The following is a 20135-nucleotide window of genomic DNA, read 5'->3' as shown; positions in this document are numbered from 1 at the left end:
ATAATAATCTAAACTAATGATAAACCCTTATTACTAATTAAGAAAAACTTCGCGCGCCTAGTAACGACGGAGAAACTTGCCTACTGAAAACGTGGCTTAATCGTGCTTTTAATGTTGGTGCAAGACATCTATAAGTTGGTTAATAAAGACGACAACTACTACGAAAATAACTTAACTATTTTTTACTGTGAAAGCTAATCAACTACCATCATTTAACTTTCAATAACATCTACAAAAAAATGGACGGTTATCCGCAATTGGAGAACTTAGAAACAGACAGACACACAAATACACACTCCATTCCTCAGAACATAGACTCAAACACAGAATAATAACTAGTAACAGTACTAAAACAAGATAAAAAGAAGCCTACGGTAGCGTTATACCGTATGATCTAAAGTGCTCTTTGAATATGAGAAAACTTAATAAAATCCCGACATAAAGAAATGGGATCACCTCTTGTGTTTTATTTGCCAACTTCCTACGGAGACAGATTTACGAAATGGTTAAAAAGGTAAATAAAAAACTTTTATTTCGAGAAAGAGAAGACCTTTATGACTTTTGTGAGGAATTTACGCAAAGATATAAAAATAGGCGTACATTTTTGAGCAATAGTATTACAGTTAGAGCCTGTTCGTTCATGAATAAACAAATTTTGCTCGTAAAAAATACTTTCACCCTCACACGGCTGCAGTACATGTAACACAGAGTAACAATAGGCTACTTGACTTATATGAAATTTGACACCATAAATGAGGATTTGCTGTACTTAGTATTTACCGTAAAAAACAGAAATATATCGATTTCTCGAAATAAATATCTAAGATGGTTGCATAAATTGAATTACAAAACCAAAAAAATATGAATGCTGAAAACGCTATCCGCCATTACGACAGGATTTGATGTCAGAAAGGTTCAAAATAACTAATGTCACTTTGACATAATATATTTTATCTATTATCGTACATAGCTTTGTTGTCATTAGTTAAAATTTCAAATGATTGTTTTCAACAAATATAGCGAACACCGTTTTCGCCTGTTTATGAAAAGTAGAACTTTTAAGTTACAGTTTTGCGATTTGCAAGGTTCAAAAAAATTATAGATTATTGTTTGGTCTAATACAGCAATTATTAATCATATAAGACTTTCTTTAAAAAAGAGTCTAGTAGCCTATTTGTCACGTAGATATCTGACCTGCCTGTGTCCCAGATTTATGTATTTCTGCATTTTACTGCTTGAAAACCTTAAAGTGTGTTGGTAGGTAGCAAAGTAAACGTAAATTTAATTACAGGGTTAAGATAAATGCGTGGTAAACTAAGCACTACTGCTATTATACCATCTTTCAGATTCATTTCATAGCAAATTCTACCTATTCAAAATAAAAGATACATATTAAGTACTTTAATGTTATTATCAAACGCAGTCCATAATATAGTTCAGGGTTTAGTACCAGGTTAGAGCCATACTGCGTTTTATATTTATTTTTTTATTTTACTTTATTAGGGACAATAAACAGTTATACATTAAAGTGTAATACATTGTGTTAAATTTAAGAACTTACATAAATGTACAACCCACGACAATGTCCACAGGTTACAAAGAATCAATATTTATAAAAGAGGATACGCTATTAGAATATACTTAGGATAGCATTAAACATAAAACCAGTAAATAGAAAACCAAATAAACACACACTCACAAACAGTGAATAAAATAAAAATAAATCACTATTTATAAACATAATGTGGATTTTGTGTAAACATCAGAACAAGAACAAGAAGAAAGAGAACAAGAAATCATTTACAAACACTGTTGATTAAAAATAAGTACACGAGTGCAATGGTTTTTAAAGCAAGATGGTGAAAGGGCAAAAATGTCCACGTCCACAAAGGTTCTATTATAGGTATCAACCAGGCGATACAGGGGAGATCGTGAACCAGAAATGGTGCGATTGGTCCACATGGCAAACAATCGTCGCACGCGCACAGCACGACGGTGAACGGTTCTTGGTACTAAGTAGCATAGACTGTTAGTAACTGATTGCAATCAAATTTCTTGTGGCAGATTCCGTACAAAGTCATCGCTTCCAAAAGTTGGCGTCGGGACTGAAGAGAGAGAATTTTGTATGTTTCTAGTAACTGAGGATAACTGAGGGAGAATTTGAAAAATTTAAAGTGTACTGAACGAAGGAATTTACGCTGAACTCTTTCAATCTCTCTCTCTCTCTCTCTCAGCCTTCTGTAGTCCACTGTTGGACATAGGCCTCTCCTAACGATCGCCACCCCAAACGGTCACCCGCCATCTGCATCCAGCGGCTTCCCGCTACCTTCCGCAGATCATCAGACCAACGGGTTGGGGAGCGACCGATACGCCGTTTGCCGACACGGGGTCTCCACTCCAGAAACTTGGTACTCCAGCGGTCGTCGGCTCTGCGGGCTACGTGGCCAGCCCATTGCCACTTCAGCGTGCTAATCCTTTTGGCTATGTCGGTAACTTTAGTTCTCCTGCGGATTTCTTCATTTCCATAGCACGCTGAGCAACTCTGAGCTTGTGGATAAGCCCTTTGGTGAAGCACGTCTCGGCTCCGTAAGTCATCACTGGCAACACGCACTGATTGAAAACTTTTGTTTTCAGACACTGAGGTATGTTTTCAGTGAAGATGTGTCGTAATTTCCCGAACGCTGCCCATCCGAGTTGGATTCTACGAGCTACCTCTTTATCGAAGTTGGATTTACCTAATCGGATCACTTGTCCTAGGTAGGGATACTGATCGACAACTTCGATGGTGACACCTCCTACAGTTACGGGCGATGATGAAACATGTTCGTTCGACATGACCTTTGTCTTGTCCATGTTCATTTTCAGCCCAACTTGTTTAGAGGCATCATTGAGGTCTGTGAGCATTTCACCTAACTCCTCCAGCGTTTCCGCCATAATAACTATGTCATCAGCAAATCGTAGATGAGAGATATATTCGCCATTAACGTTAATGCCCAGTCTTTTCCACTCTACAAGCTTAAAAACATTTTCCAGTGCACAGGTGAACAGTTTCGGAGAAATAACATCTCCCTGTCTCACGCCCCTTTGCAACTGGATCGGTTTTGTGCTATGTTCGTGTAATCGACCTGACATTGTGGCAGCATTGTACATACATCTCAACACCTCGATATAGCGATAGTCTATATGGCACCGCTGAAGGGATTGAAGCATCGCCCAGAGCTCAATAGAATCAAAGGCTTTCTCATAGTCCACAAACGCTAGACATAAAGGTAGATTATACTCCTCGGTCTTCTGTATAACCTGCCGAAGCGTGTGTATATGATCTATGGTACACACGGCAACGTTAAATGGTTGGCAGGGCACACTAACGTAGGTAGTGTATGTGTGTGTCAGCGACGTCGACGTAATTATTTAGTTCTGGGCAACCCACACACGGATATTGTAAGCATGTAGTTGTGCCAGTGACAATGATTCATTGTTTTTATGATATGAAGCAAAATTTTGCAATGCATTGTAATAGATTGAATGGCTTAGTTGGTATGATAGTAGATTTACAATAATCGGTATGGTGGTTCAAATCCCTGTGAACTTGCAAAATTCCTTTTTTTTTTTTTATAGATTTAGTTTATTTTTTAATATGGCTAATAATAGTATTGTAGTATATACGAATAAAAGCAACACAGAAAGTAAATGAAACAAGTTATTAAGTGTTAAAATTACAAAATTTATTCTTGCCGTAACATAAACATTAAGGATGTTACGTTTTTGTTGTTTTTCGTTTTAAAACATAGTTGTAGTTTATATTAATAAGGAAAATTTTCAATTTACAGTTTTAAATCATAATAAACATCAGAAAAGGATGGACTGGCTGTTTTACTAAAGTAAATAGGCAAGTCATTAGTTATATGAATCAACATGTTAATTAGCTAGAAATAAGATAACTTATTCCAACCTCAGTAACAATAACATCATTAACACATTGGCTTACCCATAATTGTAAATAATAATAAGTATTTAACAAAATAACTAAAATCTTATACAAATGGAAAACTAAAAATTACTGAGCTAACCCCAATAACTATAATTTTCACCACTTTTTTGCCATAATATCTTACCATCCATCCTTGTCTGACTTAAAGGACTTTTCATCACTAAATATCACCACATTGTTGCACCAATCAAAGTTTAAAATAGTCAGTCGCAAAACGCACTCTGTTTCGACGATGCTGATCGGTTAGAGCAATTTTCTTCGTCGGCCTCCGACACCGCAACCCTGCAGCACGCAAGTGAACCCGTACGGTTTGTAGGGATAGATTATGTGTTGTGGCCGTAGAACGGGTGCTGCAGAACGGATCAGCGCTATGTGCAGCTACGATTTCTCGATGGCGTGGTGATGCATCCGTATAGACGACTACTGTCCCGAATCTGCGTATCGGTGAACCCATAATTGAACAGTTCTCCTCTGCAAACAAAAAAAACAAATACTTAGCTTATACAAATACAAATATTCTAACAGTCAAATAAAATATTTACAATTCTATGTTACTTACCGTTAAACGTCTTGCGATTTCACTAATTGTAATATTTTGTTCATAGAATACAATTATCTCCGCCTTTTTGAACATGGTCAAATGACTTTCCATAGTGACTGCGAAGATAAATTAATTATAAATTGACAAATCACAAAGTGAATCACTATGCAGACGCAGAGGTGAATTGTCACTAAAACTAAAAACTAATTTCGTTTATTCATATTGTATGAGGGTAGAATGGTTTTACTTCTCAAATGAAGAACGAATCATATATTTTTAGCGAAGAGAAATAGTCGACAGCTATGCAGCTTGTAGTCATTTGTCAATTTCAAATAAATTTATTTTATACTCAACAGCGTTTAAATTAACGCTAAATTTAAATAAAGTAAAATAAAAATACCCATCAGTGGACTCGAACTCACGACCTATGTTTCATAAGTCTAACATACTACCAATGAGCTACGAAGAGTATAGCTACAAGTTGTGAAATTTTGCTTCAAGTCAATTTTATAACTATTTGACTTACTCGACCGGTTGATATTTTTATGTCACAGCTGGTGTAAGGGCGTTTGCCTACGCGCAAACTCGTTTGTGCTGTTGTGTGTGTGTGTGTGGTTTGTTACTGGTGTATTTACCGATTTCTGCTTTATTGCACACATAGACCACGTTAGTGTGCACACATACACTACGTTTGTGTGCCCTGCCAACCATTTGGAGGTGCCGTGTGTACTATAGCATTTTCGGAACCCGGCTTGTTCGGGTGGCTCTGCTGGAGTCTTTGCTCGAGACGATTCGTAATAACTCTCGAAAACAGCTTGTACACATAAATACATACATAAACTTAAAATTACTATCATCATCATCATCACACAGATAGGGATCAGTTAGGCAGAATGTTCTGCTCTTGGAGGTAGTGGAGACGAACTTTAGATTTAAAAAGATCTATAGACTTAGTTTGTCTTATATCTAGTGGTAACTTGTTCCAAAGGGTGACACACCATCTAGTGTGTATATCGTTACTCCAAGGTACCTAGGCATTATGTTGCAGTCATCTGACAATTATCTGCAACTCCATATATCTACAGATAATTATCCGAGCAAGCCTGAATTAACATCGATTCAGTGTGTGAAGACGAGCAATGGTTAATTAATCGGTATAATTATTCGAAACCTAGGCATACAATTAATCGATTACCTACGGCTTCTTGTTGAATGACTAGAGAACTCAAACTGATAATTAGCTCAACCGAAGTGGTGCCTAATTGGATAAACAGGGTGGCGCGTTTATTTTATTTTATTTTATTGAACAATATGGTACACAAAACAGCAATTAATCGTAACATGAGAAGAGGTATTCATATATAAAATTAAGAACTAGATTAACTACCTAGGTATGTATACACATCATGAAAATCTTAAGCTAACACATGTTTATAAGTATACAGCAGCAATGCTTATACAAAATTAAATAATAGTAAATCTATATTATACAAGTAATTATTCAAGTTTTAAGCTTCGAACTAGCGTTTTAAATTTATATACTCTTGGATCGAAGACATCAACATACAATCTTTAGAGCAGGCAAAGTCATTATACAGACGGCACATTCTTACAATTGGATTGAAAAAAGATATATTATTGTTACAACTTTGGATATGGAATGGTTTAGGATGACGGAGGTTGGGTTTTGCGTTAAATCTTATTAAGGAGATCAAGTTGGGAGAGTTTATAAAGGAATGTATAATTTTGTGAAGGTTTATTATATCATGCTGTTTCCGACGAATATAAAGGGGCGTTACATTAAATGTTGTCATTCTTTCATTATAGGATGACAAGCTACGGCCATAGCCCGATTTGTGACTTACAATCCTTTGCATTTTTCTTTGCACACCTTCAATCCTTTTGGAGTGTATCTCGTAATTTGGTGACCATATAGTAGAGCCATACTCAAGCGTGCTGCGGACAATGGCATTGTAGAGATAGATGAAGCTGTGAGGATTTTTAAAGCCTTTTGACGACCTAACTATGAACCCCAGCATACTATGCGCTTTGTTAATCGGTTTAGATCGGTCACTATGGGGAAGGATACAAAAGAAAGAAATAAATTACATTGATACCCTAGGGATGAAAGCCGCTACTCTCAGGCGCCAAACCAAGCCTCGGGGACTCCATAGGGGTTTCACCCGAGGTAAATGTGCTATTTATTACGAATACAAGGAAAGTAAAGATAAAAACATGTATGACATAGTAGAAGAAACTACCTAATTCTTCTTCTAAAATTTTGTGTGGCAATAAAGATTAGCTCACCTGAATTACAAGGTTAAAATATCATCGGGCGGTTTGTTGGTTCAAGAATGAATTAAGATCTTGAAATTTGTCATCATTCATTTTAGATGCAAGAAAGCAACTTTCGATAGGCATATAGAGCTTATTTCATCACTCTTTTCTGGAAAAAAACTAAGTTTCAGAGATTAAGTATCGTATACAATTATTCAGTTCTGCACAGGTACCATGCGTTGGTGGCGCGCCAAAAAGTTCCCCCGGCTCAGCATATGCTGCGAGTATATTAGCAGCGCTTATTTTCGTGTTTCTACGCGTGTCATAGCTTATAGTGCTGGCCGTGCTAGGTTTCTAGTTGAAGGTGGCCAAATACCTGTACAATGTAATGTTCCGGTTTTTTAGTTGAGTAATGAAACTACTTACATGTAGAGCCATTGAGCCCTGTGGTGTTGAAATCGGATCCATTCATGATCGGTCGCCGCTCGCCCTCCCTCCTGCAACAAAATATACATTCAATTAATAGAAGTTGGACGGATTTTATGGAAATGACAAACTTTGATGAATGTTAAATTGCATGTTTTACTATATCTTTATGATTTTGTAACTGTAAGTACCTAATACATATCTGTACAGGTAACAAAGATAGTGGAACTTCGAGTATAAAGTGAATTCGGGGGTATTACAGCGCCAATAAACCTAAGCATTATTTATTTATTCATTATTTACACATTGTAACATAACAGGTAGGAACACAAAAACCCAAATCGTAACAATAATTTTAACATAATATAGCCCATATATATAGAACTCACTTTCATTATTTTCTCTAACATTCCCTTACACTACGACTACGGCGAATGTGAGCCGAAACATTTAAATAAGTTTCGGAAATTTTACAAATTTGAATTCAGTCAACGAATAATGATGAACCATTAATTTCCCGCCGAAAAAAGACCACAGTATTTTGCCCTAAATTGGCAGCAATTAGTCTGGGATTTAGATTTATTTGTGTGCTGACCACTGCAGGATTTCACTGAAAATACTCATGAATGGCGGAAAAGCGATAGAAATTATCTTGTGTAGTGAAGGGTAAACGATTGTTAGTCGAAGTAACGAATCTTATGATGTTTTCCCTTGTTCCAATAAGCAACCATCTAAAATACCTTACATGGATTACCCATGTAAGGTATTTTAGATAGTTGCTTATTTTCCGTTCTTTTTATGTTTGCACCAATAAAACAAGGGCCGTCACTGTCGCTTTTACCCGTTTGTTTGTGGTCTAGAGAGAACTTGGTCGTCAAAATAATGCGAAAACGACTTCCAATTAACCGGTCCCCACCAATTCAATTCGTTTGAAACATTACAACCTACACTTTCATTTAAATAATTACGCGGAAACATTGAACCCGGCCAGCATAAACAAACAATTCATGCACAAATTGTATCTGTTGTATTATTAAATGTCATCACTTTTATTGCATTTGCACAGTAATAAATGAGAGCCATTTCGCTTCGGATACGAAAACCGCACTTTCATTTTCCGGGGAATAATAAAATGAAGAAAATAATTTTACTGTAACGAAATGCTGGAGTATGCGTTTGTTTAAACAAAATGAAATTTAATTTGTATTCGAGTAGAAGGTGGGTCGCAGCTTCTCAGAATTTTGCAGTTGTACCTAATCAAGTGTGAATTAATAAACAATTTCAGCTCCCCATCTGGATGCTAGAGAAACTAAATATCTCATACCTTTGACGTTGCTGACGGTTACTTTGATTGCCGACTTCCCAGCTATACAAGTAGGCAATATACCTACTACTGTTCAGATGACTGTATGCCTTTTAAGTACTTTTAACAGACACTTTGATTACCGAATCGCCGGCTATACAGTCCACTGTTCAGATATATTTTATATGACTGAGTTCGCACGTTTGTACCTAGTGCTCTAGTAATCTTAGTTCTAAATAAACAAATCATTTATTTTCTTCTAAGCCTGTTGTACGGTACTCTAAAAGGATCTCGAATAAAAAATATGCCTACAGCATCCACTCTGAGGATAAACGAAATAGCTAGCCATTTCAGCCAATCTGTATTCATGAATCCTATCACCCGAAGCCAGGTTTCAGTGTTTTTCAATATAAATAAATGAGCACCTGTAAAGTAGTCTGTGTTCTGTTCTACTGGTCATAGTCGAGGTTTTATCGTGACTGAGCAGTGATTAAATAGACAAAAAGAATATTTAGTTAGGTACATTTAACACAAAATAAATTTGCGATAAATTTACCGAGATATCATCACGATCATAGATCATTTCACGTATCTGACTTGTATAATACACGCACGAGCAATGACAAAGCAGCACTTACAAAATGTCGACACCAAATGGCCCCAATTTTTCAGGGTTCCGTAGCCAAAATGGCAAAAACGGAACCCTTATAGTTTCGTCATGTCCGTCTGTCCGTCTGTCCGTCTGTCCGTCTGTCACAGCCGATTTACTCGGAAACTATAAGTACTACAGTGATGAAATTTGATGGGAATATGTGTTGTATGAACCGCTACAAAAATATGACACTAAATAGTAAAAAAAAGAATTGGGGGTGGGGCCCCCCATACATGTAACTGAGGGATGAAATTTTTTTTTTTCGATGTACATACCCGTGTGGGGTATCAATGGAAAGGTCTTTTAAAATGATATAAAGTTTTCTAAAAAACATTTTTCTTAAAGTGAACGGTTTTTGAGATATCAGCTCTCAAAGTCGTAAAAAGTATGTCCCCCCCCTCTATTTTTATAACTACGGGGTATAAAATTCTAAAAAAAATAGAGGTGATGCATGCTAATTAACTCTTTCAACGATTTTTGGTTTGATCAAAGTATCTCTTATAGTTTTTGAGATAGGTTGATTTAACTGTAATTTTGCTGCTACGGAACCCTTTGTGCGCGAGCCCGACTCGCACTTGGCCGGTTTTTTTGTTTAATTTAATTATTACTTAAGTTCTCTTTATATATACTTAGCTGTTTTTGAAAGTTAATGTATTTTTGTTTTTTCTTTTTTTTTGCTAGGTGTCAAATAAATGATTTCTATTTCTTTCTATTTCTGACTGTCCATGGGTGCTCCTGATGCCCTGAACAAAGCTATCTCCACAGCACACTGCGAGCACTAGAGTCGTGTGGTTGCTCCGCCGGTAGTCCGTTGGTCTCTCGTTACGAGTGAAAGGTCAGAGGTCAGGCGGGATGGGACCCGCACATCAAAAAGAACATAAAAACCCTTGTAATCTGACTACATAATGTATTCTGCGGATACAGCGGGGCGGGACATCCATTGTTGTATCTGTTTATTAACTCTCTGCGAAAATGGGGTGTTATGAGATTTATGTATGCATCTGTGCACCGATGAACACAGGTACTGTCAAATGTAACTTCCTCCAGAATAAGTCCACACATACATTATGAGAATATTCGTAGAGTGGCATTGCCATAGAAAATAGTCACTCCTTTAAGTTTATACATACTGTACAGTCAGCTGCATAAGTAGCTTGTAAAGTAGCTATACACTTTTGTACCTTGTCAATCTGAAACCGCCTAGTTCGTCAGTTTGACAAGGTACAGAAGTGTATAGCTACTTATGCAGCTGACCGCGTACATAGGATTTCATATCCTGAAACAGTAAATGTGAATGAAACTTAAAAAATAAAATATAATGGAGAATGGTTTTAGCATAGAAGTAAATAAACTAAATGGGTAGCCTGCGTCACAGACTGATGATGTATTGCACGTTTCATCATTTCAAATATGTCATGGGCAGAATTCACCAACACATGTTGTTTAGCATCGGCCGGTCAAATAACAATTAATCAACGCCACAGCAGACCTCCGTATTTATCATAATAAGGTTGATGAACCTTGCTTTACGGTCCGTTTCAGGTATGTGGGAAACTTCCGCTATCAAGCTAAAGCTGGCTCGAGAATGTAGAAGCTAGAACACTTCGGTTCATGATAGAAAAACTATATAGCAAACATCTGGTATTTATTAACGACTAGCTGTTCCCGCGCGCTTCGCTTCGCCTTAAAAAGTTTTCTCGTGGGAATTCCGGGATAAAAAGTAGCCTATGTTCTTTCCCAGAGTCTAAACCATATGTATATCAAATTTCATTCAAATCCGTTCAGTAGTTTTGGCGTGAAAGAGTAACAGACAGACAGACAGACAGACTGACAGACAGACACAGTTACTTTCGCATTTATAATATTAGTTAGGATTGATATAAGAGATCCTCTCTTCTTAGTGCGACTGATATAGACGAAGGCGACCGAGTAACACATTTTAACATAATCCACCCGTGCCTCACCATATACCTACCTCCAAGGCCAAAAAGCACTGGTTAGTAGACTGATTATCGAAGGTCTCCGGTTTGATTTCCGTACGCTTACATTTTATTTTTAAACACAGATGTAATACTCTACTGGGTCCAGTTTGGGCCCGACACACGGCTATAAGCGTACCCCCTATTGTATACAGATTTATACTAAATCAACAATTAAAACAAAAATAAGGTGTAGCAACAAACAATACAATATAAAACAACTAGTGCATCTTAATGTTTTTATGTATAATAAATAAGACTGATTTCATGAAGTGTTTCAAAATAGCTAACTGGACCCAGAATTGGTCTTCTAGATTATGTATTGTTATTGGCAGTTGAGATGGGCCGTTGCGCCTGGATCAACACTTCTTGATCGATCCGGGAACTGGGGGGTCACTCTATATGACGAGAAACTAAGTTTCAGAGCGCTGCTGCGCGAGCCGTGACTCTATCTTGTTGTACTCATCACATGACTAGATAAAAAGATAAAGATAAAAATTCTTTATTCGAACTACACCATTAGCAGTACCCGTATCACGAAAAACCGCAGCATATTCTATTCGATAGTCTATTCGAAAGTGCTGTCAACCTGTCAACAACAAAATGGCGGTGTATAGATTTGCGAAAGTTTGACAGCTATCATTCCATAGGTAATTGTCAGAATAATATTATGTACTCTGTGGTCATTCTTTTCGAAACTCATTCGAAAGGTAAAAAGTGTTCGAAAGTGCTGTCAAGTTGACAATAGTCGCACTCGCATTCGATTCTATTCGTTAGCTCGAATTTTCATGATACGGGTACTGTTCACTGAACGTAGGCTACTCCAAAAGCATGTCACTCGATGCGATCTATAGCTTATTCCGTTCGTTGTATTAAACTTGCTAATATGGCAACAGATCTTGTTCGTTTTCCTCAGTATAGAGTTGTAACGAGCCGTTACCAAACCGTCCACCGCACCTACCCACATACCGAGGCCACAAGAGCGCCCGCGAGTCGAGGTGGGGCACCACACAGGCGACTCCGGAGAATACAAGGGGCGCGGGGCGACCCGCCTATAAATAGCCGCCGGACCGCCGCGCAACCACCATTCGTCACCTCCTGCTCCGGCGAGTGATCAGTCCGTCCCCGATATCCTTCCCCGCACCTATATCTATCTAAGTATCTGTTCACGCACACTATTCTCACTACACCGTCCTCCCTACGCTGTGGGTCGCCTACTAGCGGATCGAGGTTCCCCGGAATACACGGACGCCTGGGTCGCCTAGTTTAAAGCGGCCGTGTACCGAACTATACAATCGCTGAACACACACCGGCCCTCAGCCACACGTTCTTACCAACACAAATACACTCCACAAATCCTGGAACAAGTCCACACGTACCACCGGTATTCGCCCGACCTCCTGTACCCTGTATTCCTTCCCTTTATTAAGATAGGAACATCCGCGTAGGCCCCTTCAGGGCCCGACCAATATAAATATCAATAACCGTGATAAGTATTTGTGCATTTGTGTAGTGTGTTAATGTTAAGTACATAAGCTGTAAGTACCATAGATACATAAGTTAACCTGATTGTAAATAAAGCGGGTCCAGTGCCGCCTGAATTGTGTTACACTAATTAATCGGCATTATTAATTCTCACCCCGTACACCTACCGAGGTTATTTCCCTCCAGGGGCCTCAGGATCAAGATCAGGATAGTTAGGACCGCTTCACGGTCATTGTAGATCCCCCAGACGACCAGGCACTCCTTCAGAGGCCGGCGTCAAGCTGAGCTAGTCTAAGACCGCTTCCCGGTACACGTTAAGAGAGAGTTATTAGGTAGGTACCAGCCCTAAGCACTAAGGACGTTAGTCATAAGGGTAAGTATCACATTACAATATAGCACCCAACCCCTACTCTCGGGGGAGGCCAGGCAGGTCGATTCGCCCAGGGGTCGCTCCCCGGTGATCCAGACCAGCTCCTGCTGAGCTGCTACATTACAGAGTAACCCTCTTGCGCCTAATTACCTACCAGGCATGTTGTTTCTTCAGTGAAATTGGGTAGAGTTGGACCTATGGCCGTCGATCGCAGGCCGCAGGGTAAGTAATGGTGCGAAATAATCAATCGATCCTGATATTGGACCAGGGTCTTTAGTTTAAAACCTCATGAATCATTTTACGGACCACAAAACCAATTCAAATAAAACATCACAGTATGAATAACAAGCTCAACAAACAAATTTTCCGTAACGAAATTTCTAGAAGCGTCACGTCGCCGCTTGCCTCGCAAAATAGAAGATAGTGCATTCTAGTGTGAGAAATGTTAGGGTAAAGTGACTCTTATGTGCAGGAGCTGTCGAGGTGTGAGCCACACGTTTGAGGAACACGTGAAGTAGCACAATGTGAGTGCGACCGGGTCGCTGAAGTCACACTGTGACAGCGTGTTGGAACCTTGGCTCAGTGATTCTCGTATTGTTAATGCACTGGCGAGCAGTGAAAAAATTCCAGTGACAATAGCATGAAATAACTCCTTAACCGAAAAGATTATATATACCTTTGGCCCTATGTATAGTTGACATGACTATCGGGATATAGCTAAGCATTGCTTTTGTCAGCGCACTTGTTCTTATTTTGGACACAAAAAAGTAAGCATTTTCATTTTTTTAAGACATCAAAAATAGAATTTGATGAAAAAGAAATGAAACCTGGATACTTCTGTAAGAACTAAGAAGAACCACTTTGAAAATATTACTTTGAACCTAAAAAGGAAAAGGTACTCATGCCCATTCAAGTACATACACACACTCAATAGAAATATGACCTTTTTTCTACTCAATAGAAAGCCTAAAGGTTTCAGTTACAAAATAAAGATGCCACTAAGTGCCACTTGATACTTTCCCTCTTGTTCGAAACCCGCTCTCGAGATAAATGAAATAAATAAATTCTAACTTCGTTTTATTTGTTTCGACAACATCCACGGATGGTTCTTTGACCGCTGGCTGGTTATATAAATACATAAAACAACGCCGATTCAAGTCGTAACTATAGAACCTTCTATTTCCAACGAGTTTACTTCAATTTAATAAAAAAGCCCTTAAATTGTGGGATTTAAACTAGTATTTATGCAACAGCCACTCTATCGTTGCGTTGCGACTATGAATTTTTTTTACACCAATTCTGCATCTGTAAAAGTTACCGCACGGACATTGTATCCAAAACGTATTTTTAAACTTCTCCAGTGACATAGTAGTAGAGGTAGTAAGTTTGGAGAGTAGTTTGTTAAAAATTACGTTCATCAGTTTTTATTTATTTAAACGATGAACAAAAGCATTTGAAAAAAAACAGCTGACCATCCATTACATTCTGACTTACCTAGAATTTTCACAACAGAAAAGTCCAGACTCTATACCGAGCTCTAGACTCTGAGTTCAGCTCGTAAGATATGCTTTATACTCAATGGAAACAAGTTAACTTATAAGGTAGTAACTAACGGGGTTTAAGAATTTATGCTTCGCTTAAACTACCTCCGAACTGAGCTTAAGTTACAATAAACTCAAGTTACTACAGCATGTTAACTTAGCAGCTAAATTGGTTCGTAAGGTGTTTAAGCTAGAACAACTTCTGATGGAGTTAGGTTAAAGCCTGGCTTTGCACTCAAACTTATTTTGTTATCTTCCGAAAATAAATAAAATATATATATAGGTACTTAAAATAATTAGGTTGGTGATAGACTAGATAAGAATGCTATGTTTATTCTTAAGTAGGTAGTATATTTAGCCCTATTATTTAAAAGTATGTGTGAATGTACCTAATACACTATCTGTGAATAAACCTTAATAAATTAAATAAATGAAAAACCGCTGAATAAATTTTATTGTACTGTATAGTCAAGTCCGCGGGGAAGCACTGGATGCGGGCCGCCTCCGATCGGACAAGGTGGAAATCATTGGGGGAGGCCTATGTTCAGCAGTGGACGTCCTATGGCTGAGATGATGATGATGATGATGATGATGATGTGCTTGTCATTTTCATCAACCCGTGATCTTCCGTGTCTACTGTACAATTTAAAATACACCACGACTTTTTCGTGGCTCGTGAGTAGGTACTTAGTAAAAAAAAAATTCATCAGCAATTGTGAAAGAAAAGAGGCACATAATTAATACCATAAAGTAGCTACAATGGCAAAAAAATATCATACTATTTTTACCGTACTTGGTATTAAAACTTTCAATATCCTATTTTGGCGTAGACAAGTGTATTATATTTACATAGTTTGTCCGTGAAAGCCTCATGGCGGACCGTAGTTTGTTATCGCAGCCTTCGCAAAGATTGACCGTGTGCGAATCTTTTATTCAATTGCTTTAGATAGGTGAGGGAATAAAGTGTCCGTTGGGTTCCGTATAAATAGCATTAACTGATGTGATTCTGAAGGACCAAAATTTTGTTCGAGCAATGTGAAAGTGTACATTTTTTCAGTGAAAAATAAAATAAATGATAGAATATTAATAAGGTTATTGAATTGCCACTATCTGTCAATTCAACTATGCCCCGGAGGCTTCGATTGCCACTGTCTACGTGAGATGTGTTGAATACTACGAAATATTGTTATCGGATGCCAATCAATATCAATCAAAGATGCTCTGAACTGAACTAAAATTGATCATTACCTATTAAACACGCCTACGTAGGTACTACTATGAATATAGTTTGAAAAACCTTTGCTTTTGCAGTGCAAGCGTAACTTATAGCGCCATGTGATATAATTATTATGTAATGCCTTAACGGGTAGGCAGAAATACATTGAGGTGGCATGACATTGCTTCGTCATCATGTTAATGTCAACTTTTGGAAATTTTAACAAATGTATTTTCAAATGACTTGCCAAGTGACAGTAAGGCGGACCCTAGACCTATAATAATATTGTGCAATATATTTATTGTGCAATAAGTTTTTAACACAAATGACGTTTGCGCAGTCTTTAACATTAACCCTAGACGATGAATTATATTGCACTATTGTCAATATTGCGCAATAAGTATAATTGATCGTCTAGGGGCCGCCTAAGTAAAAGTGTTTGCAGATTTTTACAACGGGACCCTGAAAATTTTACGCGGAACCTTCCGAATTGGGCTGGAATAATGCCGACAGTGACGGATTCCTAAAAGCTGTTAGACTACTCGCGCCGGGTTCCCACTGTCCTTACTGATTTAGGTTATATATACCTACACACGGTGGAGTTTATAAGTGATGTGCCGATTGTGCTTAACTTTAGAGAGTGTTGACGAGATTTTAAGGGCTTTTTTTAAACAAAAAATAAGGATTTTTTTTCCATAGTGAAATGCCATGCTATTTTGTGAGTGTTGCGATTCATGGGACAAACGATGGTGATGAACCGTTTCAGAATCGTCTGTAAGATACCGTTCTTACACACAAAACTGCCTTGTAAAGTCATGAAATTTCCAACTATATATCTTCATTATTCTCAATAAAAGCGATACGGGTCGCCATCCATCACATTGCGAATAAAATATACACTGGAAAGCTTTCTCCATAGCATATGCTGAAAACTCTCACACCCTGTATATGGTTAACCTCTGTCTGGCGAAAGTAGAAGGGTTTTATCAGTTTTACGCGGCAAAAGGTTATGATAATCTGACTGATCATTTTAAATCGTAAATGGTTCTCGATCAAATGATCGGTTTATCCTTTTTAATAAACATTTAATATTCTTTAGCGTGTGACAAATACGAGAAACGCGATAGAGAATGACTAAGGTTTGTCACATGGTGGGAAGATCTGCCAGTCTGAATAGCATCAGTGCTGTGTCCTTCGAGTTCCTCTAAGGCGCAGCAATAGCTGAGTGGATGTGCCTTTTTGACATGCAGCATATTGTTCATTGTTTTGTACTGGTACATTCTATTTTTACAATATATATTTTTAGGGTTCCGTAGCCAAAATGGCAAAAACGGAACCCTTATAGTTTCGTCATGTCCGTCTGTCCGTCTGTCCGTCTGTCCGTCTGTCACAGCCGATTTACTCGGAAACTATAAGTACTACAGTGATGAAATTTGATGGGAATATGTGTTGTATGAACCGCTACAAAAATATGACACTAAATAGTAAAAAAAAGAATTGGGGGTGGGGCCCCCCATACATGTAACTGAGGGATGAAATTTTTTTTTCGATGTACATACCCGTGTGGGGTATCAATGGAAAGGTCTTTTAAAATGATATAAAGTTTTCTAAAAAACATTTTTCTTAAAGTGAACGGTTTTTGAGATATCAGCTCTCAAAGTCGTAAAAAGTATGTCCCCCCCCTCTATTTTTATAACTACGGGGTATAAAATTCTAAAAAAAATAGAGGTGATGCATGCTAATTAACTCTTTCAACGATTTTTGGTTTGATCAAAGTATCTCTTATAGTTTTTGAGATAGGTTGATTTAACTGTAATTTTGCTGCTACGGAACCCTTTGTGCGCGAGCCCGACTCGCACTTGGCCGGTTTTTTTGTTTAATTTAATTATTACTTAAGTTCTCTTTATATATACTTAGCTGTTTTTGAAAGTTAATGTATTTTTGTTTTTTCTTTTTTTTTGCTAGGTGTCAAATAAATGATTTCTATTTCTTTCTATTTCTGACTGTCCATGGGTGCACAGGATGTATATAATGTATCGTAAAAGAATGAAGAAACGTGACTGATTAGCTGTACAGTTCACATGTTAGTATCTGCTTGCAGTCAATCTCCTTTCGTCTCTTCTCTGATGGAAACTGCGTCGAACCCGGGACTCCATAGCACGCAGTCAACTGTTTCGACCACTGCATCAATTATGTATCATATTGGAACCCAAACAAAAGCTGCTTGTTCACGAATGCTAACCTAATTGGGGTATAATAGTACTCATTGTGTCCATCAAGTGATGTTTAATAATTCCGTTTAACTACTCGGCAGATCATCCGGCCATTATGTCCTGTGTTGCATAAGTTATGTGGATCCACAGGATTGAAAGATGAACGCGTTGGTCGGTCGTATCTGCCGATAGAACGACAGGCGTGTCGGTAGGGCTGTCGAGTGTAGAGCACTAATACCAAAAACCTTGGTCGCTGACCGTTTGTAGTTTTGCGATACTCTTGCTTCTGATTTTGGAGCATCGTTATTCTACTGTTTCTCAAGTAGGTACATCTGTAACCTAGTTATATCAATTTGACAATGCAGAAAGTAGGGTCAGAAAACATGGCTCAGGAAAGAAAATGAGTTTTCCTTTCAAACAATTACACCCTCTTACGCCCTTGATTACAAAATAGTTTTAGCCAAATTAAGCCAGTTTAATTAGGAAAAAACGTTTACAGAAAGTTGTCGAAGGCAAATCACGTTCGGAGGCAGATGTTACAAAATGCGTTGGGCCGAGACGAAACAAAACCTTCTGGAAAGGTTAGCCGGTATTACAGCGATACAGCTGGCGCGTTTACACTGTACAAATGAGCGAACACAAACTGCTCAGTGTAGGAAGGAATTATATAACAGCACCTTGTATAATATACCATGAGCCTGCCCTATGAAATCTGTCAAACTGATACATTTTAATTTGTCCATCGTTCGTTTTGAAGGGTAATCTTTTTACCAGGTATGTATGTAGGTATACATAATATGATATTATGACTCATGTTATAATTTAGGTACATACTATAATAAATGGTGTATCCCATAAATAGTGGACCAACAGAATGGAGGGTGACTCAGAGTCATTCTAAACAAATTTTTGTTCCTGAAACGGCAATGGCAGGTGGAACTTTTTCATTGCTTGTGAGTGTATTATACACAAATACAAACGTCAAACTTATACAATTAGTATTTTTTTGGTAGTTAATTCAATATTACAAGCAGTATGAACGCGGCTGTAAACACAAGGGAAAGTTGCAAACGTTAGGATCTCATCAGGCTGAGAAAATTTATACAAAATTAAAACAATTGGGGAAAGTCTTTACATAATTTTGTTCACTAATTCTCCTTTAATAAGGCTTAGGTTGCTGTTTTTATCGTTTTACTCCAAAGTTTTCCATTTATATCCACGTTAACGTAATGAGAAACAAAACACTCGGTGGTACAGTGGTTAAGCACAGTTACTTGTTTGCAAATTCGATTACAGGTAAGCGTTAACCTATCGGTATTGTATGTATCAGACAAACGGATTTTTATAAAATGTATTGATGGAGCAACGGCGTCGGCAATGATGATGAAATGGACACAATTGTGTGAATTTCTACAGGGTGTTGCAAAAAGGGTATACTAAAAATGTTTTTCGCGAATTTCCAAATTCTGATTTCAGATTCGGGCTAAGATATACCATGCTGCACATGTAGGTTTCGGCTTAGTATACCCTTTTTGCAACACCCTGTATACAAAGAATACTGAATGCGATGCGTCCGTTGCGTACGATGTCGAAAGGTGAACGCTTACCTTAAGGGGACACCTCAATAAATAAGCTTTAATAGGACTAATTAAGCACGGCCTTCACTGAAATGGCTTTTTTAACCAGCAGGTAAGCATCCTTAATTATGCTAATGACCGCTTCCGTACTCAACAGGTGTTTTATGGGCAATGCAGAATTTCCACCTCATTAGTAATCTTTCAATTATTAAGTCACGAAGTTCAGTGATATTGTCACCAATTAAATTACTGAAGTATGAAATAATTAGGAAGTACATAATTAGTGTAAAATTGCTGTCGAAATATATTTTTATCATGAAAAAAAACTAAATTATCAACTGCATTTCCCGAATCAATCAAAATTATTAAACAAAATCAATAACAGTGATGTTAGTGCGCAATTAAAAGATAATACTCCAGGAATATAGTCATATCATTTACTTTATAAGTACCGATGTGACTATATTCTAATTTTTAATTCCGCGGAATTCTGACATTTCATTAGTGATACCACTAAAAAAGCTCTTCACCGAAAAAAGGTAAAATTTGGATCCATTTAAGGGC

The 20135-nt window shown here is 37.7% G+C and overlaps 1 protein-coding gene across 1 annotated transcript in view; it reads right to left on the bottom strand.

Moving 5' to 3' along the window:
- Positions 1–20135, bottom strand: part of LOC105393378 (5-hydroxytryptamine receptor) — a 73893-nt gene that overhangs the window by 33778 nt on the left and 19980 nt on the right. Inside the window, exon 2 of the mRNA XM_038115340.2 lies at positions 7236–7306. Within this exon, the coding sequence (XP_037971268.1) occupies positions 7236–7281 (46 nt within the window). The 5' untranslated portion in view covers positions 7282–7306. The remainder of the gene's footprint in view (positions 1–7235; positions 7307–20135) is intronic.

Source organism: Plutella xylostella, chromosome 8 (genome assembly GCF_932276165.1).
Source record: "Plutella xylostella chromosome 8, ilPluXylo3.1, whole genome shotgun sequence".
In the NCBI taxonomy this organism is placed as follows: Eukaryota; Metazoa; Arthropoda; class Insecta; order Lepidoptera; family Plutellidae; genus Plutella; species Plutella xylostella.
This window is presented reverse-complemented; position numbering and strand designations above follow the sequence as displayed.